Source organism: Lampetra planeri, chromosome 26 (genome assembly GCF_965212315.1).
Source record: "Lampetra planeri chromosome 26, kcLamPlan1.2.h2, whole genome shotgun sequence".
In the NCBI taxonomy this organism is placed as follows: Eukaryota; Metazoa; Chordata; class Hyperoartia; order Petromyzontiformes; family Petromyzontidae; genus Lampetra; species Lampetra planeri.
In genome coordinates, this window is record NC_136132.1 from 6,318,688 (window position 1) to 6,334,667 (window position 15,980).

At 42.8% G+C, this 15,980-nt stretch overlaps 1 protein-coding gene across 1 annotated transcript; it reads left to right on the forward strand.

Moving 5' to 3' along the window:
* Positions 1 to 165: 165 nt before the first annotated feature.
* On the forward strand, positions 166 to 14,911 carry LOC144727639 (uncharacterized). Its single transcript, XM_078606602.1, has 9 exons — positions 166 to 357; positions 2,933 to 3,000; positions 4,828 to 4,845; positions 5,200 to 6,294; positions 6,394 to 6,449; positions 6,863 to 6,977; positions 8,155 to 8,354; positions 8,945 to 9,424; positions 12,214 to 14,911. The coding sequence occupies exons 2-9, from the start codon at positions 2,966 to 2,968 to the stop codon at positions 13,209 to 13,211; spliced, it is 2,997 nt and encodes a 998-aa protein (XP_078462728.1). The 5' UTR covers positions 166 to 357; positions 2,933 to 2,965; the 3' UTR covers positions 13,212 to 14,911.
* The last annotated feature ends 1,069 nt before the right edge of the window (positions 14,912 to 15,980 follow it).

Sequence of the window (15,980 nt, forward strand, 5' to 3'; positions counted from 1 at the left end):
ATCGATTCGGACCACAAAGTCGAATCGACTCCGCTGGGAAAGAACGGAAGGGCTAAATAATCGACCGCACCGATTTAACCCGCAAAGTATAATCGATTCCGCAGTGTAAGTACGGCAGAGTTAATTAACCGAACTCATCGATTCTAACCGCGAAGTCGAATCGACTCCGCTCCGGAAGTGAACCCCGCGGTTTCCCGCCCTTCTTACATCCTCCACCCCCCGCCATCTTAGCGCTTGACCGCGTTGGCCTCGGCAGCGCCTTTGAGGTGGAAAAAAAACAATTCCATTTCAATTTAAAAGTCCAGCGATCGCGTTGTCATTGTTGAGGCCGGTGTTGGGGCCCGGTTGACAATCAAGGTGAGCAGAAAGCAAACTGCGCGGGCAAATCGGAACGCCCCGAGGTGGCGAGCGCGGCCTTCGTGCGAACGTTGCAGCCTGCCCCGCTCGCATCGCCTCGCGTCTTCTCGATAAATGTTGCAAACATAAACTTCCCTTGGCAGCGAGGAGGGTTTGAATCGCACGCAATGTTCAACATGCGAGGAGGTGTATCGGGTGGAAATGTGTAATAACCTACTGTTGCGATGCACGGATGCGGTTTCGGTTCGTTGACGCCACGTTCTAGGGTTTTTACCTTGCTACGTACGGATTTTGAGCATTGAATTGATTGTACTTGTAAAATTGTATTTGGAAGGGCTTTATTGGGCTGCTCGTCCAGTTGGAATAACGTGTGCAGCAGTGCATTGTTATATAGGTTGAGTAAAGACGGTAGTGGACAATGGAAGCTTTCTAGATTTGAAGCTTTCGTGACTGCAAGGATTCATACTCTAGGTTTTTTTCGGTAAAGTCACGTAGGTAAAAAATAAGTAATATAAATAATATAATATTTCAATTAGGGTTTAAAAAATAATATAAATAATAATATAATATTATTTCAATTAGGGTTAAAAAATAATAATATAAATAATATTTCAATTAGGGTTAAAATAATAATAGAAATAATATAATATTTATTTTTTACCTACGTGACTTTACCGAAAAAACCTAAGAGAATGAAAGCTTTGTTTGACAGTACTGCGTACATAAGTAGAAGCGTCAAAACATCCGTCGCATACAAACTCCATTCGCAAATTCAGGCAACGCAGGTTCGGCTTGTGCATGTCATACAATAAAGGTCGTTATAAATGCCCATTCTAAACGCGAATAATTAAATGAGAGAAATCCCCTCATCATGCACGTTACAGGCATCCCGTGTGTAACCAATGCACGGTCAAGACATCTCCAAGGACAACAGCCATTTGATCAGCGGGCAATTGCGATTTACAGACATTGCGTTGTCGAACGTTGTTGCTTGAGCACTTGAAGGCGGACATTGACCAAATCAGTCGGAAAGCAACTCCGATCTCGTCAGATCTTCAGCAACTGAGCGACTATGGGGCAGGGGGCCATGCAATTAGTACGGACGCATGGAGGGGGGGTTAACCCAAATGCGGAGCTTGCGTAAGGGGGGGGGGTCTTACTGACAATGTACGCATAGGAAACGGGGGGAGGGGGGTGAAGCCTCGATAATAATGTGTCTACATTGGCCTTCAAATGAATTAGATAGTCCGGCGGTGGACTATGTTCAAACACGTTAAAACTTAATCATTGATCGTTTCTGTGTGGATTAAATATCGGCCGTTCTATATGATTCGGGGGGTGGGGGGTTAAAAAGTACGCATGCGTGCAAGGAGGGGGTTCAAGTTTTGACAGATTTTTGCGTACACTACGTACTAAATGGATGGCCCCTAGTAGGTGTAGGCAGCGGTGCAGCTAAAGTAATTGTGCAGTAATGCACTTTAATGCTGTCACGTGTTGTTCCCCGATTTGCTAAAACGCAATACGAACGTTACCTTAGTATTGTGCACATCTCACTATATGGTGGTCGGGGAAACTGCTGTTGAACTTCACTAAACGCCAACATCGGTCGCTAAGTGGACTTGGAACCGATTAGGGTTAATTAAACGGAAATATAAGCGATTATTATAACGCCTCAAAATGCCATGTAAAGCCGACTCAGACGAACTTTTGTACACCCAGGGAAGGTGCTTTTCAGTTTCGTATAAGCCAAGCCATTGAATTATTCCGTTACTTATGAACTAAAATAACAGATAATTACCTTCTAAATGTTACCCTGTGTGTATGATTTGCAAATGTTGACTGAGGTTGCCGAATTGAGTCTGTTAAGAATTATACCTCTTTTAAATGAGTTGTGAGTGCCGTATATTGCTTTGGCTAATGCGCAGCTATTTTCCATAACTATGGTAACACTCCACACGCCTTCATGTAATTTCTTAAAATGTGAAACGCAGCAATATTCAGTGCTTTTACAAAGTGTGTGGTGCACTATGGACATTATACTTTGCTGTTTCCACTTTTCAGCTGACACAAAAGCTTGGAGAGATTGTCATGGTTAAAATATATTTAGCAAAAAAGAAGCTATACTGCACTGTATCTTCTTGTACATAATGCGTTGCAGGACATTTAAAAAAAAGTATTCATTAGTGCCTCTGATAATTTCATGAGTAATGTCCACCCTGCATTACCAAACACTGGCGGGGTATGGTTACGTGCAGATGGTTCATTTCAAGACAATTTTTGATGCCAAATTACATGGATTTCGCTGAAGGTTCCATCATTTATAATCCAACGAGTGCATATATTTTGTTAAATTACAGTACATATTTAGAATTTGTTATGCATGCAACATCATTGGTAAGCCAATTAAGACGAGCATTCATCCCACGTTATAACATTTAATTCTTAAATCATACAGGCTTAGCATTTGTGATTTATGACCACTGTGCACCACATTTGACTTTGCTTTTTTCAGTTTTTTACCTGTTGTGTTGACATGCAGTCTTATTAAATATTTGTCATCACTATTTTATTGCAGAGATTTGTGTGGTTTCAGAGTGGAAAGAGACCAATGCCTAAAGTCAGTCCACCAAAAAGTGACAAAAGGTAAAAGAAATCAGTCCTCAGCCCCAAACACCAACATTTCTACGAATGGTGTGCACGCATGTGTTTTAAAGGGTTGAAAAGTATTTTTGTTTCTATGCCATCTGGACATTTTTAACCACTTGTTTGCCTGTCATAACTTGTCGAGATTCACTTTTAATTATGAAAGCCTTTTTGTGTTGTCCTCAAGTATACATTCATGTAACTAAAACAATTCTAACAATTTTAGCTACCATATTGTCAAACAATGGAAACACATTTCACTTTGGAGCTTGTCACACTTTCTATAGTGATTTGGAAATTTTACTAAATGATGTTATTCATTTTTTTACTGAAAAACTTGTTCTAATATTTTTTTGTTGTTGCTTGCTGCCAAGAATCTTATTCATATATGTGTAAGTGGTTTCTCTGAAAGTTACATAATTATTCTACAGAAGAGCCTAACCATTTAACCAATGTGATATTTTTATGCAGGTTCCTAAAGATATGAAATTTAATTTGGCATGAATCTTGACTTAAAGCTTTCGTGACTGCAGGAATTCATATTCTTTGGGTCTTTTGGTAAAGTCACGTAGATAGTTTCTTTGAACCTATCTACGTGACTTTGAACCTATCTACGTGACTGTACCGAAAGACCCAAAGAATCTGAATTTGGCATACATTTTGTTTATTTACAATATTCTTGGTTCTTTCGGTAAAGTCACGTAGAAGGGAAATAATAAAATAATATAAATAGCTGTGGATTTCACACCTGATGATGATTTTAACACGTAGGCTTTCGCGACCATTCTGCCGAATTGCCCGATGATGCTGGATGCAATTACCAGCGAAACGTCGTACTCAAAATTTGTAAATGTTGTGGTTTCACGCTTCAACACACCGGTGGGCTAAAGCAGTGAACTATTGGTCTTTTGTCAACGTGACACTTTTTTTACTGATTGGCCGTGTCGGGTGGTGGAGGGTTACGACACATTTATAAATAACGCGATCTAAACCCAAAAACGTTGACTATTGATGATTGCTTGTGTTGCAGTCGAAACGTCGTGATAATTTTTTATTGTTTTATATTTATATTATTTTATTATTTCCCTTCTACGTGATTTTACCGAAAGAACCAAGAATATGAATCCCTGCAGTCACGAAAGCTTTAAGTCAAATTTTATTTACAATGTTCAACATTTAAACAAAATTTTGTAAACATTGAATCACAAGCAAAAATCCGTGGTTTAGCCACCTTTGTAAAATGTTTTAATCTTTAAAACAGCTTTCTGGCATTGTCGATGTTAAACTATTTTCACATGAAATTTGCATGTGTAGTTGCAAGACAGTTATTGATTGTGTTCTAGTCACAAAGCATCTTCATTCGTGTCGGCAAATCACAAGTGGCCTTTCTGCCCCTCTGGCATACAGTTTACTTAATGGAGCACATAATTACACTTCAGACTTTAATGACATTTTTACACGGATGCATAAAATCTGCAGTGGAATTGTCTGGGTATATTATTTCAGAAGGACACCCTTTTGGATAGCCTTAGAAAAGACATTCAAGATTAACTGAAAATGCCCATTTTAATTTGAAGTGCTGTGTATAAACCACTCATTAAATAGTTTTTGCATCAAGTGTGTTTAATAGTTCAGTATATATGTATCACTTCATACACCACTTGTTTTGATGACATTTGTGTATATCCATTAGGTTTTAATGGAAATTCTCATAATTTCACACCATTTTAAGAGTGAGATGCACACTTTGGTAATTTTACTGATGGTAAGATTCATGTTTAATTGTTTTTATATTATTTAACATTGTTATAATTGTTATTTCTACAGAAATGATGATTCAAAGAGGTCAGTATTTGTTTTTTTGCTGTTTTTTTTATAGCAAGCTGAATGATATATCTAGTGACCATTGTTTGATTGTTAAATGCATTTTTGAGCACCTGAGTTAAGTCAATGTCAAAAACATGCAACGTTAACAAAGATGGCAATTTTTATAGAATGTCCCTAAAAATATATAATGGTTTTATAGTTATCCTTGCATGTCTTATTTCTCATTAAAATAAATCATTTGCCTTTATACTCAGGTATGTATTAATTCCAGTAGCTCAGCACCTGTGTTTTGCAAAAGTTCGGCCAATGTTTGCAAGTCTATTTTCAGGTGGCGTCTGCACGCACGGTAATGCATGGAAGCTTTCTCCTCAGGCGGTCTCCTGAGCGGTCATCGGGCCAAGACTCGAGGCACCGCTCGACCCGTGATAAGTCCCGGTCACCCTCGTCTCGCGATGGCCACCGCGACTCATCAGCAAGGAGTGGCAGAGAAAAGCGTGCCAGCCGGGAGCGCCGTGACGATCGCAGGCGTTCAAAGGAGGGGTCACGTGAGCGGAGGACCTCGCGGGAGAGGGATGACAGGAGGGTGCCACGGCTTTTCCCATCCCGGGACAGGATGGCCTCGCGGAATGAGCGGCCTGTGTTCCATGGCGGTCCTCATTACATAATGAACAGCAAACCACTGATGGGCAGCATGCCTGGCCGGGGTGGAATGCCTTGCAGAGGGGGGATGCCCAATAGGGGTGGCATGGGGGGCATGCACGGCAGGGGGGACATGCACGACAGAGGGGGCATGCACGACAGAGGGGGCATGCACGACAGAGGGGGCATGCACGACAGAGGGGGCATGCACGACAGAGGGGGCATGCACGACAGAGGGGGCATGCACGACAGAGGGGGCATGCACGACAGAGGGGGCATGCACGACAGAGGGGGCATGCACGACAGAGGGGGCATGCACGACAGAGGGGGCATGCACGACAGAGGGGGCATGCACGACAGAGGGGGCATGCACGACAGAGGGGGCATGCACGACAGGGAGGGCATGGGTGGAAGAGACGGCATGCACGATAGGGAGGGCATGGGTGGTAGAGGCAGCATGTTTGATAGGGAGGGCATGGCTGGCAGAGGAGGTATGATTGATAGAGGAGGCATGCACGAAAGACGGGACAATTACGGAAGAGGGGGCATGCGAGAAAGAGGGGGCATGCACGAAAGAGGGGGCATGCACGAAAGAGGAGGCATGCACGAAAGAGGGGACATGCACGAAAGAGGGGACATGCACGAAAGAGGGGGCATGCACGAAAGAGGGGGCATGCACGAAAGAGGGGGCATGCCCGGTCGGGGGGGCATGTCCGGCAGGGGGGGCATGTCCGGCAGGGGAGGCATGCCTGGCAGGGGTGGCTATGGAAATAACGGACCCAACACTTCGCTGTGGGGTGAAGAGGACCAGAACGAGCCACCTTTCAGGTAACTGGAGTATTCATTACAGAGCACGATTGGTATTTTGAGCTATGTTTTTGATTGTGAGAAATGGTGTAATGGTGTTTTTTTTATTTAATTTTATAGAGGGCCATCATACGATGATGAAGACCAGCGACCAGCCAGAGACATGCCTTCATCAGGTCTGTCAGCTTATTATTTCATGTGTGTGATCTAAATATAAATTATATTCAAAAAGTTTTCAAAAAATATATATAGATGAAGGGACTACAGTGCATTATGTAATGTGCTTAGCTTTTTTCTCTTGCATACACAAACTTAGGTTCAGTTTTTAATGTTTTATTTGCTGGTGCCATCTATAATTCTGCCCTACAAACTCTTCAGTTCTAACTTGTCACTTATTAATATGACATTTATCAAGTATGTTACAGTTTTTAACATTTAGGGTGCATTAGATATGTCATCAAATGTGATGAAGGATTTTTTTTATTGTTGCAGCTTGCTTCAGACAGCATTAGAAATTTGAGGAAAATTGTAATATTCTAACTATGTACAGTTGTCTTGCGCTAAATGCTTTTAACTATATTTTGGTCAGGAGATGAAATCAAGCGTGAAGAGCTCTACCTAAAGTTTTATGATGAAATTCAGAAACAGTACGACAGTGAGAGACCTGTGGACTGTGTTGTCATTGTGGCTTCGCGGCAGCAAAAGTGAGTGGTGACATTTCGTGTGGATCTGCCACTAGCATCTGCTCCATATTGACTGCAGGATTTTATTTACATACTCTTGGTTCTTTCGGTAAAGTCACGTAGAAGGGAAAAAAGAATATCAATCCCTGCAGTCACAAAAGCTTTAAATCAATATTTTATTTACCCTGCCATTAAGTAAGTAATTACGTCATATTTGGCTACAATTCCCATGTAATGGGAAACGGATATTCTTACAGTGATGCTGTATTGACACTAGGTGGAGACTTTAGGCTGGAGGAATTGTCATCTGGAAATGTAGAATTTTACATTCCGTAACTGAAAATGAATTACACACGTAAACGAAGTATAACTCCTAATATTTTCTCGTGTAAAATTTTACAATCACAACGTTCCTATTTCACGAAAGCTTCAAGCGCTTTTGGGTTTAAACAAAAAAGCTTGACTTTTACACAATGTCATTGGTTGATACTTTTGAACGTTTATATATGAAATAGCAATGGATTGGCTATTCCTGCTGGAAAATAATTAAGTAACATTATTTGACTGGAGTTTCAACACTGAAAAAAATTGCGAATTTTGAATTACTAAAAATTATCATCTCCGTGCACCATTCTTGATCTCAGTCCAGTTCTTTCACGGAACTTTAAGTATCTGACATAGTCAACCACTTTTCAGTAGAAATTATATTTTGCAGAATTGCAAAAACAAACTTTAACAATGGATGCTTCCTTCTAATTATCAACTCAGCTGAAATTGGAAAACTTACTATAATTGAAGGTACATTTTTGGTGAGAGTCTGGAATTAAGGCCCACTGTAACATCATTGTTGGTGATTTGATATAAACACATACGTTAACCCTTAGAGCCTCCTCAAATCTATATTGTCATGAATTTGTTATACTTTTTTCTTATTTAGCTGGGAGGGCATCTTGTAAAGTGTGCTAGCATTGCAATCAAACGTTTGCGAACTGATAGCCCAGTCAGAAAGAGACTCAGCCGATACGACATCTGTGTTCTGTAAAATTAGTAGCAGTTTTTGGGAATTCGGTGGTGGATGTTCGGAAGAGAGACTGACTCAGAACTGCCTATGACGATGACTGCTACCAAATACTCATTTAAGTATGTGACGCAATTTTTATTGTTCCATTCCTGAGTTATTGGTCCTGTGGTGTTGCAGGGACTATGCAGAGAATATAGGAAGGCAAGCTCGGAATATGGGCCTCACTGTGGATCTCATCATGCTGAGCTCGCAGAACCTCCTGGGCCAGGCCCTGAACGATGTAAAGAATGGGGGCTCCGCCTTCGCCATCGCCGTCATGCCCCCACACGTGACGCACAACTGTTGCTCCGTCCACGTCCTTCAGGGGAACAAGCAACGTAAGCCCTCCGACCCCCGTATGCATCGTGGCAACCGAAAGGCAAGCTTCATTTGTGGATGTGGCCGGCTAGCTTGCTGCTCCATAAAGTCGGAAAAAGTACGAAGGGATTCACACGCCGCCATGGGAGAATCGTTGAAATTGGTGAAGGCTTTCTGTAGGCCTGATGATGAACGCTGGTCTTGTAAAAGTTGTGCAAACCTAATTTTTTTTTCACAGCAAAATGTTAACTTGCGTTTGGTGTCACCAGCCATGATGGAAAATGTTTTTCACCCAATAGGGAAGTTGAATTTTTTGTTCCACGTGCATTGTTCGTGTTTTAATTTCAAATTATACGTAATTATCGATTGGCAAAATATAATTTTGCATACATCCATAGGTGCAATGTGTGACAGTATTTTTTTGCAATGCAATATCGTTTTCCCCTTTGTGTTCCTTTCAAATAAATGGAAACAAAGATTGAATAAACCTATGTTGGGCTTACAGAAAAAAAAAATCTCTGTTTTGATGCCACTGAAAGTGGCGTTTGTAGTGTTTGACTTTATCCAGGTAGCTTTGATGTGGCGCCATAAACATCGCGTTTTCCACCAGAGCACCACGACACGCCTCTGCCCATGGCCATGGAGCTCGTGGGTCGCGAGTTTGAGTCTTACATGGGCAACCTACGCGAGCGGCGGCGGAGTGAGATCGCCAGACAAGCAGCCGAGCGCGCCGACAGCGTCTTGCGGCGCCAGCAGCGGCCGAACCGTTTCTCGGAAGTACCGGAATTCCGAACCAGCTTTTCGACACAGGCTCCCGCGCGCGCCCCACCAGCTCTGGACACCCTGGCCCCACCCCTACATGCGCGAGCGTCGCCCACAGATTCACCTTACCAGCCCGGTCCCGCGCGCGGCAACACGTCCGGGTACCCGAGTGAGCAGGCGGCAGCGCCAGCGGCCTACTCGCAGCATGCCAACTCGCTGTCGTCGCTACGCAGCGCTCTGAGCGAGGGGAAGGACATGTCCCTGGAAGAGCTGGATCGCATCTCGGAGCAAGTGCGCTTTCTGCGTGAAAAGGCGCTCAACGAAAGAGGTACGGTGGCAGCGTGCGGGGGACTCTAGGGGCACTCTTTCTGGTGCTGTGTGTCTTGGGGTTGCTGCAGATAAGTGGTAGGCATTGGTGATATCTCGTAGGCAATGTTAAGGCATTATCCGGGAAGATTGTAAAGTATATTTTGGGTTAACTGTGACTGAAGCCATGAAACTTGACTTTTATTCCGGCACTACTGGAACACTCGAGGAAACTATTGAGAATAGCATTATATGTACTATGAAACTACAGTATATAATATGAACACTGCACATACGCTCATACTATGATGAGTTTAAACCAATCAAATAAGACTAACAATACCTCATAAGTTGAATTCCACCTCTAGAATAACTTAAAATTTTCATGTATAACTACTATATGAATAAGAGCACCACTCCATTCATATAGTAACAAACAAAAACTAAACCTTACACTCAAAGTATAATTTGAACACTTTACAAGTTGATTATTATAATCACCGAAGCAGTGTAGTTATTTACAAAGGGCTGTAAGTTATTAGTATAATGACATTACATCTATAAAACAACAATAAGCCTACCAAGATTGAAGAGGGCAAGAAATCTTGAAGTCATCGTCATTACCACATCAAAGGTGAGTTTCTCTTGTTATGGAGGCCAGGGGCCTGGGCACAGAAACATTGCGTAAATCTAAGCAGGAAGCGGATCGGTGTACGCAATGAAAAGTTCGTAGTGAGAAAAGCGAAGTTTACAGACGTGGATGGCACGTTGGCTTTCGCTATGGATCACGTCATCACTCCCACTCCACCGGCCAGTCGGCTGCAACGGGGATTTTGGCACCACTTCCCATGGACGCTGCTTCTGCTGCAGCAGCAGCAGCAGCATCAGCTCCGCTTCTCTTCTTGGGAGAGGAGTGAACTTCACATTTGAGGTGGACACTTGGTAATCCGGGTGTCCCGTTTCCATGAAATTAACCCACAATTTAGCGGGAGCTGCGCAATAAAGGTGCGTGCGTGGCAGAGGTAAGCACAGCAGTGTTGCTCATGTTACAGTTTATTATCTCGTCAATAGTTAACCATGTTAGAAAAATGATAAATGTTGGTATAGTATATTGCAATGTCAATCTTATAAGTGTATTGCATTGATCGAAAAATATGTTAACCACTCAACCACAGTCATACACATCAACCGCTGAAGCAACCACAACCATATAGCACAACTGTTGCAGCTACAACTGTTCAACCACAACTCAAAACTATACACTCACTACAAGTGCTCACAACACAGAAAAACACACCAGCTGCTGAAATAATTACAATCATACATCACAAAGCACACCACCACAGCCATATTCCACAACAACAGTTCCAACTCTACACTCAAACCACATACAGCACAACGCACAAAAACAAAACTATTAACAAAGTCAACAATGCCAACAGCCACAAAGAAGACGCAACTGCTCCAGCACAAGTAAAAATACTGATCTCTTCCTTCCGTGCAGCTATCAGAGTATTTGCAGACTTATGGTTGCTCGATATCAAACGTACATTTTCGTGGACATTTACGCAATCCCTGTGCGTAAATGCCGCGGGGAATGAGAAATTTGAAAGTGGCCCACGCAATGTTTTTAATTGCATAAGCCATTTGGTGCTCGGGCCCCAGCTTTCTAGCATCTGCCATTTTAAAATGGCATTTAAAAAATACCATTTTAAAATGGCAGACAGTTAATTAACTTCAAATATATATATTTTTTGTCATTGATTGAATTTATGATTCATTGCAGCACTAGTTGGTTTATGTGTGTATGGGTTCTTTTGATGAGTCCAAATGATTAGAGAACCTGCAAAGAAAATTTGCAATCACTGCCTAGAGATACAAGCCAAGGGTTTGGAATATTAACTGTGTGTTAGGTGAATATTTGGCCAAGCAGTGATTAAAAAACTTCTGTTGCTTTACAAGTAAGTGTCTACACAGAGACAATTTTAAGAAAAGTGGGGTTGTAGAGAACAGGAGAAGAGGTGATGACTTGTGGTCAAGGCCAACGATTGGGTGGCAGTTAAAGGAGGACACAAACCCGAGATGGAGCAATGGAATTAGCTTGCATGCAGGAGCTCGATGGATTGTTGCATTACTTGACCACAATTGGTTTACACGAAGTTGCGAGTTTTGATAATTGTTTTCACCCAGTCATTCTTGTAGATAATTGTCAGTCTTTGCCTAATGCTGTAATGTTGCAGTTAAAGACCCTGTGAATATCATTCGCAACATTTAACGATTGTGCAAAATCAACATTTTAGATGGACACCTGAGTAAGCGAGATGTCCCATCTCACTAGGTTTTTTTTTCCTTCAGCTAAAATTCTGAATTCTGCCTTGAAGACATTATTTTTGCAGTGTTTACATAAGCTGTTGTATTACCTGCCTAAAGCCCTAATCTTAATATTCAGTTTGTAAATAGGAAAGCAAATTTGGTGGAGAGGCTCAATTTAAGATGTTTTCATACGGTCTGTTTTTCAGTGTCATTTTTTTCTGGCATTGCATTCATTTTGGCTCAGGGTATGTGACTATTATTTTAGAGTTTTTTTGATAATTCCCATTTTTCAATTTGTAATTTCTTATGTCCTTCAGCAAGGGTGATTTTAGAATTTAACCATTTTTATTACTGCAGTACAGAAACTAAACTTGGTAAGGCGTTACACCTTTTCACATCTAGCAGCTTTCCTCTACGAAGAGAACACATTTCTAGAAAAAAAATAGTCAATGTAGCCTCTTTAACACGTCACATATTTTGATTTCAATTGTGTGCCAGGAATGCGTAATCAGCCAGCCGCCCCGCCACGCTTGGCTGAGGGAGGGATTGGAATGCACCATCTTCAACAGAACACACCACAGGCTCACCAGAGACTTGACCAACAACTGCCCAACATGGCAAGCAAAGCCGTAGGTGCGTACGGTAACAGAGCGGCGGCCGACGCGCCCGGCGCTGCTTTTAACAGCGGTAACAACAACAACGGCGGCGGTGGAGGTGCAATGGCGGCGGGGATGGGGAGGCAGGGGAGCTTGCCCCCATCGGGCCACATGGCGGGCAGACAGCAGGCGAACAACATGGGGCAAGTGGCGGCGTCGCGTCCTCTCTCCCCGCTGCGACGCAACTCACGCTGGCTGCCAGGAACGCCGTCGGTAGGTGCGCAGTCCGAGTTGAGCCACGCACCCATGGAGGATGCGCTGCAGCCGCGCGCCACCACCTCTGCGCAGGGAGGTCAGGGTCAGGTCGGTGGTTACGGCAACTACGGCAACATGGGCAGGGATTTCTCCGACCAAGGCGTGCGAATGCCGTCGCAGCAGCAGCAGCAGCAACTGGTGCCTCCGCAACAGCAGGAGCGCGTCACCTCTGGGGGAGCGACCAGCACGACTGTCGGTCCCACCACTGTAAACCCGTCGTCTATCGACCTGGATAACCCCAACGTGCGCAAGGCGCTCGACATGCTCATGCAGAGCGGTCCGGCGATATCGCAGCTCGTTAAGCAGGCATCGGCTGCCGTGTCGCAGAAGGGGCAGTCGGCGGCTTTGGTGGAGCCGCAAGCACCCATGTTTCGGTCGCCACCGCAACAACAACAACAACAGCAGCAACAGCGGCCACTGATGCAGCAGCAACAAATGCCCTCGCAGCCGACCCATGGCATGGGCCAGCAGGGCTATGGAGAGGAGAAAGGTTGGGCCAGACAGCAGCAGCCAGCCTTCCGGCAGCAGCACCCGCAGTTCCAACAGCAGGCCCCCTGGGATGAACAGTACCAGCAGCGCTACTGAAGCATGAATATGGAACCACGTTTTGAGAAGTCTGGGCAACCCTACTTTAGGTGTATTGAGAGGTCAGGGGTACACGATGCATTGCTTTATGAATAGTAGGGTAGAAGGCTTGCCGTTCCTCCGGCCACACACAATCATGTAATGGGCGCAAAGCTGCACACAAACACCTAGAGCAAAGCATTGTATCGTGTACCCCTTGCTGTGGAGTTGGCACTGGGAGAGAGAATGGTAAGTGCGTGTATCAGGCAGCTGGCGTAATGTTTTTCAACGGAGCGAGTGGAGCGAGTGAAGCGTGTTCCCGGAGCAGCAGGGTCTACAATTGAGCTGTGGTGCACTGCAAGAAATTGAGGCTGGCAGTTTTCCACTGATGCAGAGAGCATCCTAATGGTTGGAGGTGTGCTGGTGTGCAGGCAGTGTCGGTGTGGTTGAATCAAGCGACTCGTAAATTATTTCCTGATACTTTAAGAATGGTACACGTAATAATTATATATTACGGATAGTTAAGGATAGTTTTTGTTCCGTGTCTTTGGAAATGTTGGCACATCATGTAAGGAAGGAGCTTGCTGTGGCTTAGGTTTGTGGTGGAGACCAAGATTTCTGAGTCTCTTTTTTGCCGATGCTTTGGCGTTTAAATGTGTTAACCCTGCTGCCCTGTTGCAAAATTCAATGGAGGGGGAAGAAAATTGGGCAATTCACATGCGTTCACAAGACCATAACTTTGGAAATGAGGCAGTATTTTTGCCCCTTTTTATGCTCAATTGTAGCCTGCTGCAAAATGTGATAGAATATTTGTTTGGGAAATTAGCAAAACCTATTTTCAAAATAGTATTTCTTTTCTTTAGAATACAGTAAATGAAACATTCAATGGACGTCACATTACATTCGTGAACATTTTCCAATTGTCTTGGTACTAAGATACATTGCAATGGTGAGTTTACTTTAGTGCTAAACGTGTGCATGTATATCTGCCATTTGTACTGCAGCAAAGTTAAAACCTGCTTCATTCATGTGACTTACATGCAGTAGTTTAGGTTATCTCAAGTTTTCCTTTTTTAATGTTTTCGTTATACACTCATTTCCATTGTGTAAACGAGGTTGGATCTTGAACAAGTGCTCTGGCCAATAACTGGAGGACAGGAGGCTTTTACTCAAAAATATTCATCATCAGGCCCTCGATGTATTGATGTTATTTTTTATTAATTTGCTACTGTATTCATTGACGTATTCTTCCTTACAAATTATGTCCAGATAAAAAAATCCCAATGCAAAAAGTATGTTTTCATGAGTCCTTATAGCAGATTTTATTACAGTGCTTGGTCATATATCCTAATTTATATTATCCTTATGCTATCCTATTTCTCTAACGGTTTTTTTATAACCTCATGCTTGGATTGTGTAAATTATCTTGGATTTAAACTGGTTTAATATTGATCAATTGAATGTTGATTTTAAAAATGTTGGTGTAGTTTTGTCTAAATGAAATTGAAGTTCAATTCGCTGAAGAGCATTGTGTACGTTGCTTAATAGGCTCATAAATCATTGAGTCGTCGCAGTCCTTTTGCGTTATTCAAATTGACGATTTATTTGTAAACTTTTGCTGTCTAAATTAGTATGTTCTCCCATGATCTGTATTAATTGTTCCACACGACTAATTGTAGATTTGATCACGTGGGAAATAAATTTGTTCTCGTCTTAACCGACTTTAATTTTAAGGTAATCTTACCTATAAGATCGTGCATGCCATTGTCCCAAAATCTCTGTCCTCCACTATGCACCACCCCGTATGCCCAGACTACACGAGGAGCTGATTACGTTTTTCTATATTCCACGGGCATGTTACCCATCGCATTAAAAAAAATGCTTCTCTCTAAAAGCCACATGGAACTGGTGTGCTGCTTGTCCATGAAACTGATAATTTCTGACTTCTGGGATGCTTTCAAAGCTAGATTGAAAATGTTTTGGGGGTTTCCAGTAATTTAATATTTTTGTCAAATCCAACAATTTAGATTACAGTTCACCCATATATGTACCCCGTTTTATACTCTTAATTTTTGAGTATTTTTGGTATTCAACAGCGATTTTTTTTTCTCGTAACGTATACGACTGGTTTATTACATATATTCAACACTTAAGTGTATGGAGGTTACACATTGAGACCTGCGTGGTGAATTGTACACTACGTTAATTACTAGCAAATAATTTGCATACATTGAAAAATAGAACATGTCTATGCATTGAATGTGCAATTCAGTGCATGTAATGTGATCCAATGGCGGAGCCAAGATTTTCATGTATGGGGGGGCAACCCCTCCAATGAAAAATTATAGTTGTTAGGACTTGACCCATGCTTTTTATTCGACGCGTGTGCGGCGATGGCGCAGCCATCGATCGAGGGTCGATTTCGAACCGCGTGTGATCGGCATTGCGCTCGCTGAAGGTGAATGCCTTCAGGGAAGTCGGATACTGTATAAGCAACTGCGCACAATTCTGAGTAACTTATAACTGTTATACCGTTACTTATTGCCAATTATGGACTCGGACTATTGTCCTATCATCTCATACAGTCCCGGGCAAGTCATAATATGCTACACAGTGGCGGTGGGGGTCGCAAAATGCCGATTTATTACTGATAAACCCCAATGATCCGATCGAAATTAGGGATTTCGATGGGATCATTGGGTGGGAACGTGCCACCCCCCCCACTGGCTCCGCCAGTGATGTGAACATCATTTAAATTCCTGAATAGTTTTATGATTCTTGCTTATTACA

Coding starts and splice junctions, on each gene's coding strand:
- LOC144727639 (XM_078606602.1), top strand. CDS start 2,966: ATGCCTAAAGTCAGTCCACCAAAAAGTGACAAAAG. Junction 6,450..6,862: donor CAGAGACATGCCTTCATCAG/GTCTGTCAGCTT, acceptor TATTTTGGTCAG/GAGATGAAATCAAGCGTGAA. Junction 6,978..8,154: donor GTGGCTTCGCGGCAGCAAAA/GTGAGTGGTGAC, acceptor GTGGTGTTGCAG/GGACTATGCAGAGAATATAG.